This window comes from Solea senegalensis, linkage group LG4, assembly GCF_019176455.1.
Source record: "Solea senegalensis isolate Sse05_10M linkage group LG4, IFAPA_SoseM_1, whole genome shotgun sequence".
Classification (NCBI taxonomy): Eukaryota; Metazoa; Chordata; class Actinopteri; order Pleuronectiformes; family Soleidae; genus Solea; species Solea senegalensis.
The window spans coordinates 23,966,294-23,986,074 of record NC_058024.1 but is presented as its reverse complement, the minus strand read 5'-3'; the positions used below and the strand labels follow the sequence as shown (position 1 = coordinate 23,986,074).

General features: G+C 39.7%; 2 protein-coding genes across 3 annotated transcripts; one reads left to right on the top strand and one right to left on the bottom strand.

Annotated features, from left to right (window-relative positions):
- Window positions 1-18: 18 nt before the first annotated feature.
- Window positions 19-3,305, top strand: trub2 (TruB pseudouridine (psi) synthase family member 2). Its single transcript, XM_044023775.1, has 8 exons — window positions 19-257; window positions 425-559; window positions 1,484-1,558; window positions 1,641-1,702; window positions 1,811-1,892; window positions 2,362-2,434; window positions 2,547-2,683; window positions 2,776-3,305. Exons 1-8 carry the CDS (start codon window positions 140-142, stop codon window positions 3,069-3,071), a joined length of 978 nt encoding a protein of 325 aa, XP_043879710.1. The 5' UTR covers window positions 19-139; the 3' UTR covers window positions 3,072-3,305.
- Window positions 3,306-5,000: 1,695 nt separating this feature from the next.
- Window positions 5,001-19,759, bottom strand: rab44 (RAB44, member RAS oncogene family). 2 transcript variants are annotated; one of them, XM_044023749.1, is made up of 11 exons: window positions 19,650-19,759; window positions 17,654-19,465; window positions 13,721-16,462; window positions 12,341-12,414; window positions 9,917-10,005; window positions 9,692-9,817; window positions 9,516-9,597; window positions 6,862-6,976; window positions 6,055-6,153; window positions 5,522-5,598; window positions 5,001-5,430 (listed from the first exon to the last, which is right to left on the bottom strand). In XM_044023749.1, the coding sequence occupies exons 2-11, from the start codon at window positions 19,445-19,447 to the stop codon at window positions 5,343-5,345; spliced, it is 5,286 nt and encodes a 1,761-aa protein (XP_043879684.1). In that variant the 5' UTR covers window positions 19,448-19,465; window positions 19,650-19,759; the 3' UTR covers window positions 5,001-5,342. The 2 variants fall into 2 exon arrangements, with proteins under 2 accessions (XP_043879684.1, XP_043879683.1); XM_044023748.1 differs by having other exon boundaries at window positions 13,721-19,465; window positions 19,650-19,757.
- Window positions 19,760-19,781: the final 22 nt, after the last annotated feature.

The following is a 19,781-nucleotide window of genomic DNA, read 5'->3' as shown; positions in this document are numbered from 1 at the left end:
ATCAAATCAAACCGGAAGAAGAAGAAGAAGAAGCACGGAAAGCTCATCCTGTTCACAGTTTCTGCCTCTTCAAAAGTGTAATATTAATAATATAAACATATTTTAACGCTAATCGCTATGACCTGATGTTACGAACAAAATGGCTACTCTTGCTGTTAGCATGTTTCGGAGGCTAGAGGGCCTGTTCTGTGTGGTCAAACCCTCCGGTGTCCACTGGAAACTCGTGCGGGACAACGTCGAGAAAAATCTTCTTAAAGGTGAGGAAACACTTAACACTTGAATGTGAGAGATAACACAGATAATGCACAGAGATAATGTACCTAATAATAATCAACCTTCAACGACAGGTCAGTCCGCGGCGTCGTCACCTTTCACCTTGTGGACAACACGAATCCTCTTACCACGTTGACCTCTGTGTTTACAGGTTTAAACGCTGCACCGCCGCAGTCTTGTCCTCAACAGGTCCGCTTCTTGAGGGACCCGGGCGCTGACACTGAGACGACAAAGAGTCTCACGCTGTCTGTGGCCTCTGTGCCTGTCCTGTCCAAACACCCCCTGGGTAAGTGTGTCCACGTGTTTGTATAGCATTAATAGTGAGGAAATTGCTCAAATCTTTTCGTGTGTCGTTCCACGCTGGTGAAATGACCTACCGGGCACTACCAGAACAGGGGGTGTCCCTGTCTGTCTTCAAGAAGCTCTTCCAAGAGCATCTTCTGTCCAAGCACTTACCTTGCCCCCCATCCCCTGCACGATCTCTAGTGGATTTCTTTCAACTTATTCTATGTATCTTATTTCTCTTTTGTAAGTCGCTTTGGATTAAATTGCTAAATGCTTAAATGTAAATGTAAATAAACAAGGGAAACTTTGGCTGAAGTTACCTGGAGAAAGCTACATTAAGATCCACGTTCAATACATATATTTATGCACTTTTTTCTCTATGTTGTGAATAAATATATAAACTTAACTTTTCACTGACATTTTGTTTTCTCCAGTTAGAAAGATATCGCGATGTAACGCTGTAACGGTTGTCTTGCAGTATTTCATATTGTTATTGGTATTGTGGACCATGTATTATGTATTGTGTTGTGTTGTTGTGAGGTAACCTGTGATTCTCATCCCTACTGGTTACTTTATGAGAAATAATACCTTTTAGTATAGCACCTTTCTCAGAAATTAAATTTACAATGTATCTCACATGATTGAGACTTAAAAAGTTGTCAAAAACAAGCTTAAAAACAAAACAATAAAGCTATATATGAAATTAAAAATGGAAACCCAAGCAAAACAGATGCAGATAAAACATAAAATGGACAGCCACTAAAACACATAAGGTAATTATTATGGTCTGTTTAAACAGTTGGGTTGAAATATTTTCAGCCACTCTATTAATATGGCCAGTGTGCTGTGAAGTGTATGAATGTGTACATTAATAACTGAATTTAAACAAATTAAATAATGTTACTTGTTCCCCCCTTTGTTTTAGTAACTGGTCCTGAATTCCAGCGTATTCAAGTTGGAGTGGGACATCGTCTGGACGTGTCCTCCTCTGGAGTTTTAGGTGCGTTTGAGTGACAAAAATAAATAAAATAAAATGTTTTTTTACGTCATCTCATTGTAATCACATTCTTTTTTGTATCCAGTTCTTGCAGTTGGGAGGGGAAACAGGGTCTTCAATGATCTCTACGAAACACGAGTCACAAGGGTGAGCTTTGATTTTTTTTTGTCTTTGTTTGATTATGTGAGTACGAATAATGTTATACATAAGGACATAATGATCTGGACAGGTTTCATGGTGTTCGATGTGTTTCAGGATTACACTTTGGAGTGTGAGTTTGGGAGCGCAACAGATGATTTTTCTGACACAGGTCGTGTTGTGGAAAGGTCCACCTATGGTAAGACAACCCAGTTTGCTTATGCTAAAATATAATTATTATTGTTAGCCATTGTTTTTCTCTAAATGACTGTTTTTACAAAAAAAAATAGTAAAGCACAATATTATTTCTTGATTAAGATGCCCAGTTATAGTTATTTACTTCCATTCCTGAATGGAAAAAATAATTTCTGATACCGATACCAACATTTCAAGCCAGTATCTGCCGATAATATTGTGCATCCCTACTTATATGTGGTTCACCTGTGTGTTTGAAACATTTTGACTCATGTAAGTCACAATATCACTCGTTTATTAGATACTTGAATGCAAAAATGTTTTACAAGTTATCTTTAAACGGTCTTTATAATTTACAGTAATGAAATTGTCTCGTGTAACATTCACTCATTCAATTTTTTATTCCTCTTTTTTGTCGCTTTTTATCCGACTTATTGTATACGATCGTGAAAAAATATTGGTGTCTTCCACAGATCACATCACACTGGACAAGTTGAACAGAGTCCTGGCAATGCTGCAGGGAGCTCATCAGAAGGCTTTGTTAACGTATGTCAATCACGTTTATCCTATTATGGATGTGCTTTTAGCAGAGGCACAGTGTTGTGCTTCATTGCTTTGTAGATGCAGGTAAATTGTTATTATATTCTTGTGTAAACAGGTATTCCAATGTAGACTTGCGCTCACAGGAAGCCTACGAGTTGGCTGTGCAAGGTTTACTGGGTCCAGAGGGCAAGTCTGTGCCTATTTTGACCGGCTTACGTTGTGTTCACTTCCAGCCTCCCAACTTTACGTTAGGTAAATTGAACACAGGGTTGAAAATGAATGCACCGTTTGAAAAAAAACTAAAAAAAAACTACTACTCATAATATTTTGTCTCGTCACTACAGAGGTGCAGTGTCTAAATGAAACCCAGAAGTATTTACGCAAAGTCGTACACGAGACGGGACTGGAGCTGCGCAGCACGGCGGTGTGTAAAGGAGTGAGACGCACCAGAGACGGACTGTTCACGCTGCAGCAAGCTCTGACGCGTCACCACTGGACTGCTCCTCATGTCACGCGTGCCGTCCAGCAGTACTACTCCTCGAAGAAAAATAAGAAAACAAGAGCGGTGGCCGATCGAGGCGACAGGATTACAACCACGGGAGGAGAATGTGACGAGCAGCCACCAAATTTAAACCAATGAGCAGGAAGATGAGCTGTTGCTGCTCTACAGTGACGGTGTGAGCCGGGACACTTCACTCTGAGTTTATCTCAGCTGGAACAAAGACAAGATAAGATAAGTGGACAAATCATCATTGTTCTTTGTTCTATCAATGAGCTCATGGTTTCACCGGGTAACATTGTTTTATGTTGTAAGCGTGATTATGAAAGAGGTTTATTATTATTTTTCTATATTGAAATAAATTAAAAAAAGGAATTTGACCGTCTTTGAATGTTTCTTTTTGTGATGTGCATATATGTGATATATGAAAAATCACCTGCACAAATACTCCCTCAAGTGGCTGAAGGCCAAAGTTACTTTTACTTCAGTTTTTGTATAATAAACTGTAGATATAATATCCAAATAATTTACTCAACATAATCCACTCCTTCCTTTAATCTGGATCAATCTTCAGCATGTTTTTATTAGAATTGTGATATTAATGGTCAGTATTACCATCAGTCATTTGCCACACTTAACCTCGTATATGTACGATTATTTTTTTTACTGTGTTGCAGCAGCAATTAAATTCATATTTATTAACAGAACTCCTAATTAGTGGTAAATTACATCACAAGACCTGTAGGGTTACCATGGCTCCTTAAGATCCCCTGTGAATGTGCAGTGTGTGTGCCTCCCACCAAAGGTTCATATTTATCTATCATTTAACTCCTAAAATAAATATCTTTTATTGTGCTGTGTTGCAGAATCACAAATTTAAGAAGCCTTTTGTGTTGCAACGGTATCATATTGGCTTTTTTGAGGCCTAGGAAGTTTTTGAAAAAGTCACATTTATTTCCAGGTTTTGTCCGTCGTTTCCTCAAAATGACAATATTTACATGTTGATGCCAAACGTCTGAGGGAGAGGGAAATACTTCCCTAACCAGTGAGGTCAATCGCTGACATCAGATTTGGTTACGTGATAGGGTTGGAGGATTTAGTTTCGCCCTTAAAGCTTCTTCTTTAAGGATGTTATGAAGTTATTCTTGTGGCGCAATTGTTGTCATGCTCCTCATACCGTCGAAGGCCTCATTCCCGTGGGAACACTGTGGTCTTTGTCAGTCTGGAGACAAATTGACTGTGTGTGAGCACATGAGTCGGAGGGTTTTATTATTAAGAATGACGCATGAAATTACAACAACCCGATTAAAGCATGTATATATATTTAGTAACATCGGTTTCACAATTAAATTTTGATTCTTATAAACTTAATATTGAAATCCAGTCCGGCTTTTATTAAAGAGGCATGAAATTCATTTGTGATTATCTGGCTATGTGTGACGAGGAGAACCAGCACCGTTGATGCAGAACAGATGGTGAACACACAAAATCAAAACAAGCCATTATTGTTTTATTATTGTTATATTATTATATTATTTCTAAGGTTCATGAGCAAGGATTAATACTTAACTTACACGAATACAGTGCTTTACAGATTTATGAGACAACCTGTCTTAAAAATGAAAACATAAATCTTTTTAGAAGTCTTTCAAAAACTTGTTTGAATCTAAAAATGTTATTTATTTGGCAAATAACAAACGGAATTCACCTTTTTATACCCACAGGAGTCAGAAATTAATCAAGCATAACATTCAAGTACTAAAACCTACATTTTCTCTTCAGAAATGTAAGTACATGACTATAATTTGACATCGTCATCAAGAAATAATCATGTGCTTTACTATTTTTTTAATTTTTTTAGTAGAAAATTCATGGATAACAATAATACTTATATTTTAGCATTCAAAATATAATTTTGTTGTTAATTTATTTAAAATTGTTAATTTAGGGCAACTGTGGCATAAACATTACATAAGGTGGTGGTCTTAATAAATATGTTAAGCACTGTATATTATATATGTATATTGTATATTGTATATATATCATTGATATGTTCCATATTTGTCACAGTAAAATGTTAAATCAAAGCTCTTTATTTGCACAAACATACCTTAAACTATACACTATAACATAATCTATATAATCAAACAAGATAATTATAATGAAAGAATGTTTTGAAATGTTTAAAAGTTCTCGTTGAAATTGCTTCAAACACCTGTACAAGTGTTTTTATATACATGAATTGCACACTTTTTCTTATTTCGTCCATGAAATCAATAATGTAATTGTCGAGGTTTGGCAGAAACAATAAATATGTATTAAGCACATTATTACGTATGCTGCATTGGATTTAAATCAGGTTTCATCCCCTGTGAGCAAGGGTTTCACCACATTCACCACAGACTTCTCTGCTCAGCAACATCCTGATCTTTTCTTGTGTGGGGGCTCTTTGTGTAACACCATGGATTCCTCTCTTGTGTCAGCGTTCTGTTTCAGCATCCTGCAAACGACACAACAGGAACAACACTGCTGAACGCGGGCGTCAAAGTGTGACCGTTAAATCACAAAACAAAGACAATCACGTTTATTACCTGGCGACAGTTTCCAGAGTCTGAATCACATTTTCCCCCGTGGCAGCGCTGCACTCCATGAAGTCAAAGTTGTATTCCTATCAAAGTAAAACACGTGTGTGTGTGTGTTAAAGACTGTGTAAAGTGACAAATAATTTAATGTTTCGAAATTTCACAAATTCAGTCCGATTTTAAACATTTTGAGTACTTTTAGCTCAGGTGTCTTTACATAGTTGCTGAAAATGAATTTTTGTTTAATCAGATTGCCTGGATTGTGCTGAACAAAAAGATATAAGACACTCTACATTGCACATTCTTATAGTCTCTGTACTGTATATACTGTATGTTTGAACATCATAATGGAAAAAAGCAGCATTCTCTGCTCTGAGATGCTCGGGGCGAATCTGCCCGGAGGAGTGAACATACACAACCACACACACACACACACACACGCACCGAAGCAAATGAAAGTGTCACTGTTTGCCAGCGTTTGTTTAAACTGTTTAATCTGTCATCATCATCATCATATCACCTCAGTGTGAGGTCATGCATACCTTAGAAAGAGTTTCTCCCTCCTCGGGTTGAATCTGTCGCTCTGCACAATCGCTCTTATTCCCAAGGAGCAAAATGGTCACATTTTCTGCCGCCCCTTCCTGCAAAAACATGGATTTGTTTATTAGATCGTTGCCTGACAGCTCGGTCACAAACATCCCCAGCACAGAGTTGTGTGTACCATATTTAAAAAAAGAGCCATGCAGTATTAAAGTTCGATTTAGAGCAGGGGTGTCAAACTCATTTTTGTTCAGGGGCCACATACAGCACAATTTGATCTCAAGGGGGCCGGACCAGTAAAATGAGTCAAATAATAGAATAATAACCTATGAACAACAAGAACTCCTCTGTTTTTTCTCCTTTGTTTCACATTTAATGAAGGATAATTTTACAAAACATGACATTTCTTGAGAAATATAAGTGCTATTTCAACAATATCATGCCTAAATGTACTATTTACACAGCACACTGGCTCTATAAAGGCACAAACATTTAGTCACGCGTATCTGGAGCATTTGACCTTACGTTTAGATTAGTGTGAAATTTTAACAAATTCATCCTGTGGGCCGGATTGGACCCTCTGGCGGGCCGGTTCTGGCCCCCGGGCCGTATGTTTGACACCCCTGATTTAGAGTGTCCAATTTGCCTAATCCCCAAATATGCATGTTTTTGGACCCAGAGAAAACCCACACACACACAGCGAGAACATGGCCCTTGTTCTGAGCGGGTCGCAAACCCAGGTCTCCTTGTGGCACCTTGTTTCCCTTTTTCCAACACGTAAATGGACTGCATTTATAAACAGAACATACCTGAATACAGTTGGCCCAGTAGTTGACAGCGGAGAAACTCTGGGAAGACGTAACGTCATACATGAGAAGAAACGCCTGGGCTCTATGAAAAACCTGTCTTGTGATACTGCGAAACCTTTGAAGACAAGAATACATGCATATGACATGACATTTTTGTTGAGGCAACTGACTCACTTAATTTCCATGTCACAATTTGTCTTTTTTTGTAATGCAGAAGTAGAAAGACGGTGTAGTGGCCCGAGGTGCAAAGTGTGTTTCTATGCAAATATACAGGTTAGTTGAGTCAAGAGATGCACTCTGCGACTCATTTTTCTCCCAAAGAGCAAGTATGTGCAAATACTGATTATTGAAACATCACATACTTTTATTTCACACTTTCATATGTGCTTCTGGCAAAAAAAACGGACTGTGCTTTCCAGGTGAAGTGACATGTTACGTATCAGCCATGCTAATCTAATTCATCCCCCACATGCTACATACATGTGGATATCCACATGCACACACATGTGCTGATTTCAAAAATACACGACAGCTTTAAAATGTGCCAAACCGGTTCTGTCAAGGCTCACAGGTCACAACTCGTCATCATAGAGACGATGATTTCATGCAAATCTTTTTGGCACATGTTCAGGAGCATCTGATGAACTGTGTATCTGGCAAAACGAGTAGACGGAGGATGACACTAAATGGCGGGTTAAATTACGATGGAGCAGATCTAACAGATGAATTAAAGCCGAGTAAAAACACGAATCCGTTTAAAAGAATATACAAAAATACACATTTGAAATAAATATAAGGATGAAGAAGAGCAGTTTCATCCAGGACGGTGATGTTTAAAGCCAGACACATTCTTGTGTTGTACTGAGAACATTAAGAACATTGTATAAAATACTATAAATAGAATATAAATATTTGGTGATGGGATAAAGTAGTGTATAAATTGAGTTGTGTGTAATAGGAATGGGGGTATAGTTACATACTGGATAAGTTTATATGTCTGCCTACTCCTTTTCAAACATGTGAAAAACTATAAAACTAAACTCTATCTAAAACTATCACAATCATATGTATATATACATATACATATATATATATACACATATATATATATTATTTTGTAAGTAATATTTTTAAAAGGGGAAGATCAGACAGAACGAGGATTGCATGAGCAATTATTTGTATCACATGACACTTGCGTGTTTAAACATCAAAGAATGTATATATAAGTTCTGAGTCACTTGCTCTTTTGTTTTTCCCCCTAACAAGAATAAAACATTACAAAAAATAAACATCAGCATCGTCCTTCTCATATGCCATCAGTGAACAACCTACCTGTTTCAATGTCAGACACATAGTTTAAAGAGACATTATTTGTAACTATTAATATACTGACAATCACAGGTGTTGCTCTATAGTTGCTCTATTTTGGATGGAATAAATAGTTCATATTTTTGAAAACCTCATTCTCAGCTCTGCACACTCACAGCAGACATGAGGCCAGCCAAGGTGTTTTGATATAAATGTTATCTAAACTTTTAAAATGTTTCTTACATTTGGCTCGCGCGTTATCATTTTCATCTGAACGGCCAAAATGTGTCGCTCTCACAATTGTGTTTTTATTACACTATCATGACTTCACTCCCTCTGTTTGCACGTTGAAAAGACGAAGGCAAAGTCTCTTCTCAGATAGACATCTTACGCTTTAGAGCAGGGGTGTCAAACTCATTTTTGTTCAGGGGCCACATACAGCACAATTTGATCTCAAGGGGGCCGGACCAGTAAAAATAGTAAAATAATAGCATAATAACCTATGAACAAGAAGAACCCCTTTGTTTTTTCTCCTTTGTTTTACATTTACTGAAGGATAATTTTACAAAACATGAAATTTCAACATTATCATGCCTAAATGTACTATTTACACAGCACACTGGATCTATAAAGGCACAAACATTTAGTCACGGGTATCTGGAGCATTTGACATTACGTTTAGATTAGTGTGAAATTTTAACAAATTCATCCTGTGGGCCGATTGGACCCTCTGGTGGGCCGACTCTGGCCCCCGGGCCGTATGTTTGACACCCCTGCTTTAGGGGGATGTTGGGGCTATATTAGGCGTTAAATTGGAGAATGTGTTACGGGTTTGACGTTGATTTGAGTTAAGATTATGGGATATCAAACAAAGAAATCATAATCATGTGATAGTGTGACATGGATCTGCTGTGGATGAGTGAGGCAGTGATTTGTTTTCGATGACAGAGGGCGAGCGTTCTCTGACCGTACACAGGGTTCTAGTTTTGTTATTGTCAGACATGTTTTCAATTCACTTAAGGCTCTTTTCCACTACCCGGTTCCAGCGCGGCGCGTCTTGGCATGGTTTTGATAGTACCTGGTAACCTGGCACCTGCTCTGAATACTATGCGTGTGTCTGCACTGTTTTATTCAATAATGTAATTACTGTTAATCATATTGATTTATTCACATGAAGAAGAATATGTCAGTTAAGCCATGAGGAGGCGGAGTCGCAGCCATTTTTAATACCAGACTGTCAAGCCCAAACCTGAACATTTCTGTTTAAGCATTTAGGATGAACTGAAACTCTATTAACTGGCATAGGTTTCTGAACGACGTACCGTAAGAGCGACCAGTTGACTTACCGTTCTTGACCTGCTGTGTCCCACAACTGAAGCGCCACAGGTTTTCCATCCACCACCACAGTCCACCTGCAGGAATCGATGCCTACACAACACACGTATATATTTGTTTTAGAACTCAACCTGAATATTTTACCCACATTTATGGGAAAATAAGTCAAGAAAGATCAGGATCTTACCAACAGAGGGTGGCAAATCTGAAGAAAACTTCCCACTTTGGGCTCTTTTCAAAAAGGACGTTTTTCCGACACTGCTGTCGCCAACCAACAACACGTTGAAAACTCTGGATTTGCTGGAAGCAGCACCTGAAGAAGGGAAAACAAAAACACTTGCTGGCACTTGCACATCAATACAACCTGCTTTCTCTACATCTGTGACTCTTGAGTTAGTGATGTTCTGTTTACCCGAAGAAAAGTTGTTTTGAATCTCTTGATTCAGGTGGATTCCAGCGTCAGGACGGGGAACTGGGGTCACCCTCTTCGGCGCCTTCTCACTGTGGAACAGACAACCAAGTGTTATGTTGTACACTATATGTCTGAGCAAACCATGGATTAGTGACATGACTGCACATATTATAGCTACAAGCTTATATTTGAATTTGACGGGAAAATGTAAGGATGTAATTATAATGTCAACAATGTCACTCTCATTTTGGCTTAACTCGGATCAACTGTTAATACAATGTTGAGGCCGGATTAGCTTCATGCATTATACTCAGAGAACGCCACTGGCGTGCTGATAACACAGCCATGTTTATATAGCGTTAATACCATGAACTGTGTAGACCTCAGGCATGCATGAGAAGTGCTAAGAACAAATGCACAATGCAATTAACCCTCCAACACCGCGCGCACCGCTGACGACATCACTGTCGTTACGCGACGGTTTGTGCTATAGAAAATAATTCCAACAGTATGTTATTGCAAAATGCATGTTTGTTTGTTTTCTTCATTTTAAATTGTTAAAACAGTATTTAAACGTGCAGATATTGGAAGTTATGGGCAAAAGCCCTTAATCACGGACATTTTATGATCCTTTATTGGTTAAATGACGCAAAAAGAAAAAAGTCCAGACAGACATTTTGAGGGTTAGGTGTGAGAGTGTGTTAGCCTCAGTGTTACAAACACCCTGAATTGTTGGCGTCGTCATCATCATCATCATCATCCATTCTTGTACAGTTACAGTACATTTACAACCAGGTTTTCATCTATATTTGTCTCACCACTTAAATACAAATGGAAATATTCATAATAATTTATCTACAGCACCCAATTTACTTCTACTGTGTGCACCTGTGTTACCCTTGACTTGTTTGCATTGTCGATTTATATAGTTACTTATCCTCTTGTTACCTGAGCCTATTTATGCCTATTTTTAGGTCTATGAACACACATTTCATATTCATAATAAAATGAGTATATCTCTGCAACCACAAGGCCTATTTTAATACTTTTGGTTTCATAGTAAAGGAATAAATTGTGGGATTTGTTGATATATATATATATATATATATATATATATATATATATATATATATAAATATCAATGTAAGTATTAGTGGTGAAGAGTAAATGAAGATGCCTGAAAAACAAAACAAAATAAAGATGAATATCTCTGTGGAATAATGGAGAATAAGCTCTAAACTCACTCAAATCAAAGTACGGCCTGTGAACATAATCTCTGCAAAGTTTGACTTTGAACATGTGAAGCAGAACAAAATTAGGACTCATTTGTCACATTTCGGGAACATCTGTGCAATTTGGATTTAAACCATGTATTTAACTACTTTCTTCACTTTAATATATCTGTTAATGTTCAATAAAACAACTTCTGGCATTGTTTCAAAGTTCCTGTAGACTTTAATATGTTTTCTTATTCAAAAAACACACTAGCTTACTTGTCTCTCTTCTCAGTCCCGTATCTCAGCGAAAGAACAGCCTACATGAATGAACGACATCTCACTGGCTTCCTTAAAGCCAATAGAAGGACGCTGTCGTCTCTTTTGATTGACAGCTTCGTTCGCCAATGAGAGGCAACCGAGCACGCGGATGTGACGCGGCTGGTTGCTGCCTTAGGATAGGATAATGCTTCTAAAAACGTGATGACGTCACCTAGAGACGCCAGGGAGCGCTTGATTTTAACACAAGGTGTCAGTCTAACCTGGGAGTGCTCTGTTTGCGGTGAAAGATTCATTTTTCACGGAGAAACATCAAAGGTAAGCGCGATTTTACAGTTGTTGTTTGGCGAACGACTCTCTGTTGTCTGTATTCTCTGGCATGTATCTCTGTAACACCATTGAAAAGGGCAGAGTCTTAGCTTTCATTTGAGCTATAGGGTGTGTGTGTGGGACAAGATGGCGTCAGCTCCAGAAATGCCGCGATATGTGCAATAACTTTTTGACACACCGCTATTTATGAAGTTTGACATGTAGTTATTCATTTAGGTGTTATTTGAGCTGTGTTTGTATGTTTAAATAGCTTTTTACAGCTTTGTAGACCAGATTTTTCTGAAAATTTTGATACCAAGTTTTCAATTTTTTTCTTTTCAAAAATCACTTTTTCGTGATCCTTAACGAAAAATAAGTTGCGTAAACTCTGTCCGATTTCCCCAATTGGGGGACCTTTGGGGACAAGAGGATACTTCTACTTATTCGTAGTTCACCTTGCCATTTGATGAAGAGAAACTTTGATGTATAAAGATGTTTAATTAGTATTGACTGAGAATGACCCATGTGCTTGGAGGCTGCAGTGTTGTCGTCATAATTTTTATTATTGTTGTTGTTGTTGTCATTATTAAAGTCATTTTATCTCTGTCTTTGTTGGACTTGCCTCAGAATCTGCGAGTGCTCTGCTGCTCCTGAGATGCTGATGTTGGACGTCGGTTTCTCGTCACGTTTATCCACCTGCAAACGGAGAAATCCCAGCCACGAGGTGACATTTAAAGCAGCTCACGTTGATATGGAGTAAACATTTGTCTCTTATCCTTGTGAAATTGTGCAAAAAAAAAAAGAGAAGAAATTGTCATATCCACATCTAGGATCTGCAGTTTACTATGAGGCTGTAATTTTATTTCCAGGATCGGGAATGTAGTTTTCACTCCTGATAAGTGAGGGACAAAAACGATAAACGTGTGACCTTTCATAGGCAGGGAACGCAGCGGGGCTTTTATGTAAATGCAGGCATACTTTTTTTAAAAGATACTTTTTGTTGTACTGTTAAATAAATGCGATTTACACAGAGGAGTTTCCTCTGTCGTTAGGCTTCAGCAAAGCATAATAATGCGCTTTTAGCTGGTGGACAGAGGACTTTTACATGCATGTTCAAATGTTTCAAACAAAATACAATCTCTTGCACAGAGATCAAGAACATAGATACGTGATGTTCTCCTTTTCACTGTGTGAAACTTGCAATGTGAAGTTCCTCATTTTGGTTCATTGTGTCAGTTTGTCCTTGCAGCAAACACTTTGTGTGCAAGAGTTTCTAAACAAAATAGGAAGCACAAAACAAAAACACACGCCACTGTCATTGATTACAGGCGCTCACTTCGGACTTTTTAACTGGAGCACGTAAGAACACATAACACCTATTTTAGCCTCACTCCACTGGCTGTCCATGCATTTTAGAGTTCATTTTAAAAGTCTTTTATTTGTTTTTAAACCCTTAAATGGTCTTGCCCCGCCTTACCTCTCTGAGCCGCTTCATCCTAGCAACACTCCTGCCCGGGTCTCTGAGGTCAGCTGATCAGCTGACCCTACAGATACTTAAATCCAAACGGAGGGGACAGAGCTTTTTCTGTCGCTGCAATCTTCCACTGCATGTTAGACACGCCCCCTCACTGTCCACTTTTAAAACGCATCTTAAAACCCATTTTTACTCTTTGGCTTTCGACCCAGTATGAGACTTTCTTTTTTATTGTTTTATTGTATGACTTGTTTATTTGGTCTGTTGGGTCTTATGTTTTTATATTTTATTTGTCTTATGTATCTCTGATGTGCAGCATCAACGGTTGTTGTTTTTAAAGTGCTTTATAAATAAAGTTGGATTGGACTGAATTTGAAGTGCACTTATTTGGAGGTTTTGTTGACTATTGAAAAGTTCAATCGTAGAGATTTCGAATGGCCACATACAGACTTTCCAAAGAAACTATCTATATTATGTTTCCTTTAACGACAAACATAAAAATCTGCATTTTCAAGGTTTCTTGCTTACCTCTGATAATCTGTCCAGGCCCAAAGACTCTTCTCTGCGCTTGTCCCTCTCGTCCGTCAGAGGTGTGATGTCTCCCTCTTGCTGTGTGTCCATCAGTCTGTCCTCTCCTACAATCTGGTCTTTTGCATTTTGACGCGGATGCGACTTCCGGTGAGATCCCATTTTTCTTCTTCTCCCTCCAGCTGCTGATTCTGACGTGGCGTCATGTTTAGGAGAGGTGCGTGGTTCTGGAGTTAGACGGGGCTCCATGCCTGCCGGCTGGCTGAGAGGACCAGGGGTTTCTTCGATGTTCTCGAGAGCTGGCGGTTTCACATGAGATTCACACGTGTGACTGCACTCTACTGTTTCAACCACCGTTTCTTTCCTTTGCTCCGAGTCACTGTGTGTGTTTTCATCATGAAGCTGCGGCTCTTTTGCAATGACACTTTCAGTCGAAGCATCTCCGGCACGTATTGTTGCAGTTACCTCATTATCCTCCTCCTGCTTTTGATATAGGTCTTTCTCCCTAGACCGTGACCCAAGATTCCTGCGGGTGGAGCCCATCTTTCTCCTCCTGTTTGCAGGACTGAAATTTGCATTCATCATCTCAAAGTTTGTGTTCTGAGCTCCGTCAGTCACGCTGTTCGGCTCTTGCACACTTACGTGGTCATTCTTAAGATGCTCTCCAGCTTCTCTGCTGACCACACTTTTCATTTTTTCCATATCTGCCAAAGCAACGGCAGGTGCCTCTGTGACTATTGAACCTGGGCCCTGAGTTACTTCAACAGACGCTTCTACTTTTTCTTCATTGTCTTTTTCATCAGCTCCGTGAACAGATCTAACAGGATGAACAGCTTCCTCAGTGTGGTAAGCAGCCTGTTCAGGACTGAGAACTGTTGAATCATCCGTGCCTGGTATCACGTTGCACTCTGTAGCCTGCAGGTCAAGGGTACAGCTTTGTTGTTTCGGCGTTTCGGCGTGCACTGAATTGTTTTCATTCATTTTCTGTTGTTCTTCAGTCACATTACTGTGTGTGTTTCTCCTTTGTGAGACATCTTTTGTTAATATCAATGACGACTCCTCCACTCCCCCCATGCTGTCATTGTTTCTCTCACCACTTTGTACTACGTTGTTTTCTTTTGTTTCATCTGTATCGTACATTTGTTTTCTATTAAGTTGAGACTTGCGAGTAGAGCCCATCTTTCTTCTTGTTCCTTGCACATTTCCACGTACAGGAGGCTTTGTTGGTGCACCCTGTTGGCTGTTACTTGCAGCTGGTGTTTCACTTTCCTCAGACATATTCACAGCTGGCTTTGGCCTTGAGGTCTCCTCATGACCTGTGTCCACTAAGGCACATGGGACATTTTTATTTGAAGTATTATCTGCACATATCTCGCTCACTTCCACCTGTTCAGGCCCTCGTGCACCCACTGAAAGGTCTGCTTCTGTATTGTCTGCGTCTGTGTCATCACAGTGTTTCAAATCGGAGGCGTCTGCAGATTCTCTCAGGTCTGTTTTAATTGTATCATGACCTGTAGGTGGGGATAAATCTTTAGGTTCTGTTATGAGTTTCTTTTCCAACTCATTGACTTGTTCTGTTGATTTGATGTCGTCACTTTCTTTTGACACAGTTGCACTGCTCTCCACATTCTGTGGCTGTAAAGTTGTATCTTCCTGTGGCATCTGTTCTGCATTTTCCTTGTCCTTTATAGTTGATCTACTTCCACTCATTTTCTCAGTGGGGTTGAAATCTAGGCCAATTTGCTCTTGTAATATGTCTTGCCTCATCGTCTCTGTTACTGATGCCATTTTTTCTTTTTCAGAAACTTCATCACCCTGGATAGCTTTTACAACTTCCTCTTTAAGTTCAGAGTATGCTTCAGTGACAGGAACATGCTGCCTTTCTTTATGTCTTCGGCTTGACCCTAGTTTTCTTCTGTTTCTTGTATGCGAGCTTTGTGAATATTTGCTGGCCTCATCTGAAGAGCAGTCAACTTGATGCAGCGCTGTTTCTTTAACGTCCTCTTTTTGTACTTTTGTTACAGCATCCTTTGTGTCCAGAGCTCCACTGTACGGCTCACTTTGTTCGTCCTTTGTAGACGTCTCATCTTTTGGTGATGGATCTGTTGCTTGCTCAACTCTGCATTCAGGTTCTGTAGGTTCTTCATGGTTCCCTTCTTCTGTTGTTATGTCTGGTGTGATTGAAGACTCTACATCCTCTGATTTGAAATGTGTCTCATTCTCCAAATTGTTGGACTGTAAGTTTCCCAAATGCTTTAACAAGTCATTGTCCTCGTCTCCTTCTTTGCTCTCTGTGTCTGTTACAGAATACACACTGGAAAGTTCCTGTGGTATCGGCTCTGAGTTTGAACTAGTTAATTCAGAGGCGCTCGCTTGTGCATTTTCTTTTGCTTGATCACTGACTCCTTCAGTGTGAGCAGGGTCAAATCTGTCCTTTCCTTCCAGCATGGTTTCCGCTGACATTTCCTGGACTGCTGTCTCCATCGTTAATGACATTTCCGATTCAGCACCAGAGCTACTGACATTCTGCTCTCCTTCATTTACATGAACAGATCCCAGTTCTTCACTGTTTTCAGTGTTGTCTTGCTTGTCTGTTGTCACAGAATAGTCATGAGGTTGTGATTCTAAAGGTGAATGTGTTTCTGATTGCAGGGTTTGTAGAGTTTTGTTCTCCACCAGTTCAGAGAGAACTCCTTCCTCCTCGTATTCACTTGATTGTTCAACAGTAGACTTGATATCATCCTCTGCCGGGTCTACTCCTTCTATGTCACTGGTTTGAGTTTTCTGAAGATCATACGCATTCAAATCCTCATTAATCTGATCTAAAGTGTCCACATTAAGAAACGTGTCTTGTTTTTCTTCAGGATTTGAAACTTCTTGCTTATTGGCACAAGTAGCTTTACTTTTCGCACTTGACTCAGACTGGTATGAGTCACTCACTTCGGTTTGGTCGGTCAGGTTTACAAAACCGATTACAGAATCTTCTGTTCCATCATGTATCACACTCTCGGTGACAGAATCTGGGACATGCTGTCTTTCTTTATATCTTCGGCTTGACCCCAGTTTTCTTTTGTTTCCTGCAGGTTTAAACCCTGTATGTATTTTTTCTTTGATGTTCTGAGAACTGTCATTGGGTTGTAAATCCAAAGAAGGTTCTATTTCTGATTGCAGACTTTGTGAATATTTGCTGGCCTCATCTGAAGAGCAGTCAACTTGATGCAGCGCTGTTTCTTTAACGTCCTCTTTTTGTACTTTTGTTACAGCATCCTTTGTGTCCAGAGCTCCACTGTACGGCTCAATTTGTTCGTCCTTTGTAGACGTCTCATCTTTTGGTGATGGATCTGTTGCTTGCTCAACTCTGCATTCAGGTTCTGTAGGTTCTTCATGGTTCCCTTCTTCTGTTGTTATGTCTGGTGTGACTGAAGACTCTACATCGTCTGATTTGAAATGTGTCTCATTCTCCAAATTGTTGGACTGTAAGTTTCCCCACTGCTTTAACAAGTCATTGTCCTCGTCTCCTTCTTTGCTCTCTGTGTCTGTTACAGAATACACACTGGAGGGTTCCTGTGGTATCTGCTCTGAGTTCGATTGTTCAGTTGTCTGTTGGTCTACTGGTGGACCTGAATGTTCACTTGTACTAGTTAATTCTTGTGCATTTTCTTTTGCTTGATCACTGACTCCTTCAGTGTGAGCAGGGTCAAATCTGTCATTTCCTTCCAGCATGGTTTCCTCTGACATTTCCTGGACTGCTGTCTCCATCATTAATGACATTTCTGATTGCTTGTCTGTTATCCCAGAATTATCATGAGGTTGTGATTCTAAAGGTGAATGTGTTTCTGATTGTAGAGTTTGTGGGGTTTTGTTCTCCATTGGTTCAGAGAGTCCTTCCTCCTCATGATCACTTGATTGTTCAACAACAGATTTTATATCATCCTCTAACCAGCCTTCAACCGCAGGGTCTATTCTTTGTATGTCACTGGTTTGAGTGTTCCTAGGATCATACACAGCAGAATCTTCATTTTTCTGGTCTGAAGCCACCACATTGTTGTCTTGCGTAAGACACTCATCCTGTTCCTCATCAAGACTCAAAAGTCCCTGCTTAGTGGCACAATCACCGTTACTTTTCACACTCAACTCAGATTGATATGAGTCACCAACTTCAGTTAGGTTGGTCGGGCTTATGGAACAAATTTCAGAATCTTCAGTTCCATCATGTATCACACTCTCAGAGGAATAATCAACAAAATACATTTCTTGTGTTGCTGCTGGTTTAACATCCTCATTGTGCATTAACTTGACAGCATTGTCTACATCCTGAGCTCTTCCGACTTCAGATATGCAGAACTGCTCATCTTCCTTATTTGTAGAAATCTCGTGTTTTGGTGAAGAATCTGCTGTTTGCTCAACACTCTGCTCATATTCTGTATCTTGTCCAGGGTTGAAGTTCTCTGTAGATGCCACCAAGTTGCCAGCCTCTGAACCTCCCCAGTGCCTGAACAAGTCCTGGTTTTCATCACTTTCTTTACTTCCTGCATCAGTTACAGAAGACGCACTGACAGTCGGTAATGATGGATTATATAAATCAGAGATGCCAACAGTATGTGTAATTTCTTTGACCTCACCAATGAGTGTTTCATTTTGGTGATTGTCAGGTTTGTCCATTTCTTCCATCATGTCCACTGGTTGTAGCTGCACCGCTGTCTCTAGTGATGACATGTTTGATGTTTCTGAATCCCCATAACCACGAAGATTTTTAACAACTTTAGTTTCATGGTACGGTCGAGCAACAGAATCCTCTACGCGCTGTTGCCTTTTATTTTTGCGACTGGATCCAAGTTTTCTTCTGTTCACTGTTGTGTTGACATCACGCTCCTCTGTGCCGACAGAACTGTGCTGAGTTTGGGAGAACTGCTCATTTTGCTCGTCTTTTGATGATGAAACTGCTGCTGCGGGGTCAGTGCTCCACACGAGTTTGTTATGTTGTGTGGTATTACTTTTATCTGTGGTCATCTCTTCATGGGACTCCTTGCTTTTTAGATTTCCTTCCTGTTGTAACAGGTCTGCGTCTTCACTCCATTTCTTTTCTTCTATTTCTGTCACACAGGATACACCAGGTTGTGATGAAAGCACTCTTTCAGAGCTGCCAATAAGAGGTGCATTATCTTGGGCCCCCTCACGCATGGGTTCCACAAAATTACTAGAAGACATTAGTTTTGAATCCAGCTCATCCTCATCTTGTTCTACTTGTTGATTTTCAGGAATATCCTCTGGACAGTTTGTGTAGTTTTGAACGCCACAATACGCAGACATAACGGCCGAGTACAAAGAGTTGTCACTGGTCGCAGACATTTCATGCTCATGGCTTTCACATAATTCTTCCTGCCTTTCAGAATGTACTGCCAGTTGCGTTTCAAGGGCTTCATTAACCGGAGAGTTTTCAACTTCCTCTTTAGATTTGTCACTTAATTCAGCTGCCAAGTCCCTTTCATGTTGTCCTTTATTTTTTCGTCTTGACCCGAGTTTCCTTCTATTTGCCCTGAGCTCTGGAGACGGCATATTGTCAGAATTAGACTGTACACACAATGACTCGATATTTTCTTCTGGTATGTGGTGCTGTGCTACATTACTGTTGCCCGTTGCATGGATCTCATCAGTCTTGGGTGTTTCATTTTGGTTGGCTACCCTGCGATGAGAACCAAATCTTTTCTTTGTTCTTTGAGAAGACATGATTTCTTCTCTTCCGTCCTGAAGCATGAAACATTTGGTCAAGATCACTTGTACTTGATGATCAGATAACATTAACTGATTTGCAGAAAGCCAGAATGGATTGATGCAACATCCAACAGCATTTGCACCGCTCAGTTAAAAAATATACAGGATCATTTCAAATTACATTGAACAAAACAGCTGCTATGCTTCATGTACTTACCACACAAATCTGCCTCCTTTGTCGTCTCACAACATGAGCTGCTTGGTAATGTCAAGCCATCAGCTTCAGCTTAACGGCTGCTACATTTCACACATGGAGGGTGTTCCTATGCCGCAACTATGACTGAATACT

Coding starts and splice junctions, on each gene's coding strand:
- trub2 (XM_044023775.1), top strand. CDS start 140: ATGGCTACTCTTGCTGTTAGCATGTTTCGGAGGCTAGAGGGCCTGTTC. Junction 258..424: donor CGAGAAAAATCTTCTTAAAG/GTGAGGAAACAC, acceptor CTGTGTTTACAG/GTTTAAACGCTGCACCGCCG. Junction 2,435..2,546: donor CATCAGAAGGCTTTGTTAAC/GTATGTCAATCA, acceptor TTGTGTAAACAG/GTATTCCAATGTAGACTTGC.
- rab44 (XM_044023748.1), bottom strand. CDS start 19,447: ATGTCTTCTCAAAGAACAAAGAAAAGATTTGGTTCTCATCGCAGGGTA. Junction 9,818..9,916: donor TCAAAACAACTTTTCTTCGG/GTAAACAGAACA, acceptor TCCCTTCTTCAG/GTGCTGCTTCCAGCAAATCC. Junction 6,154..6,861: donor ACTGGGCCAACTGTATTCAG/GTATGTTCTGTT, acceptor ATGTTTTTGCAG/GAAGGGGCGGCAGAAAATGT.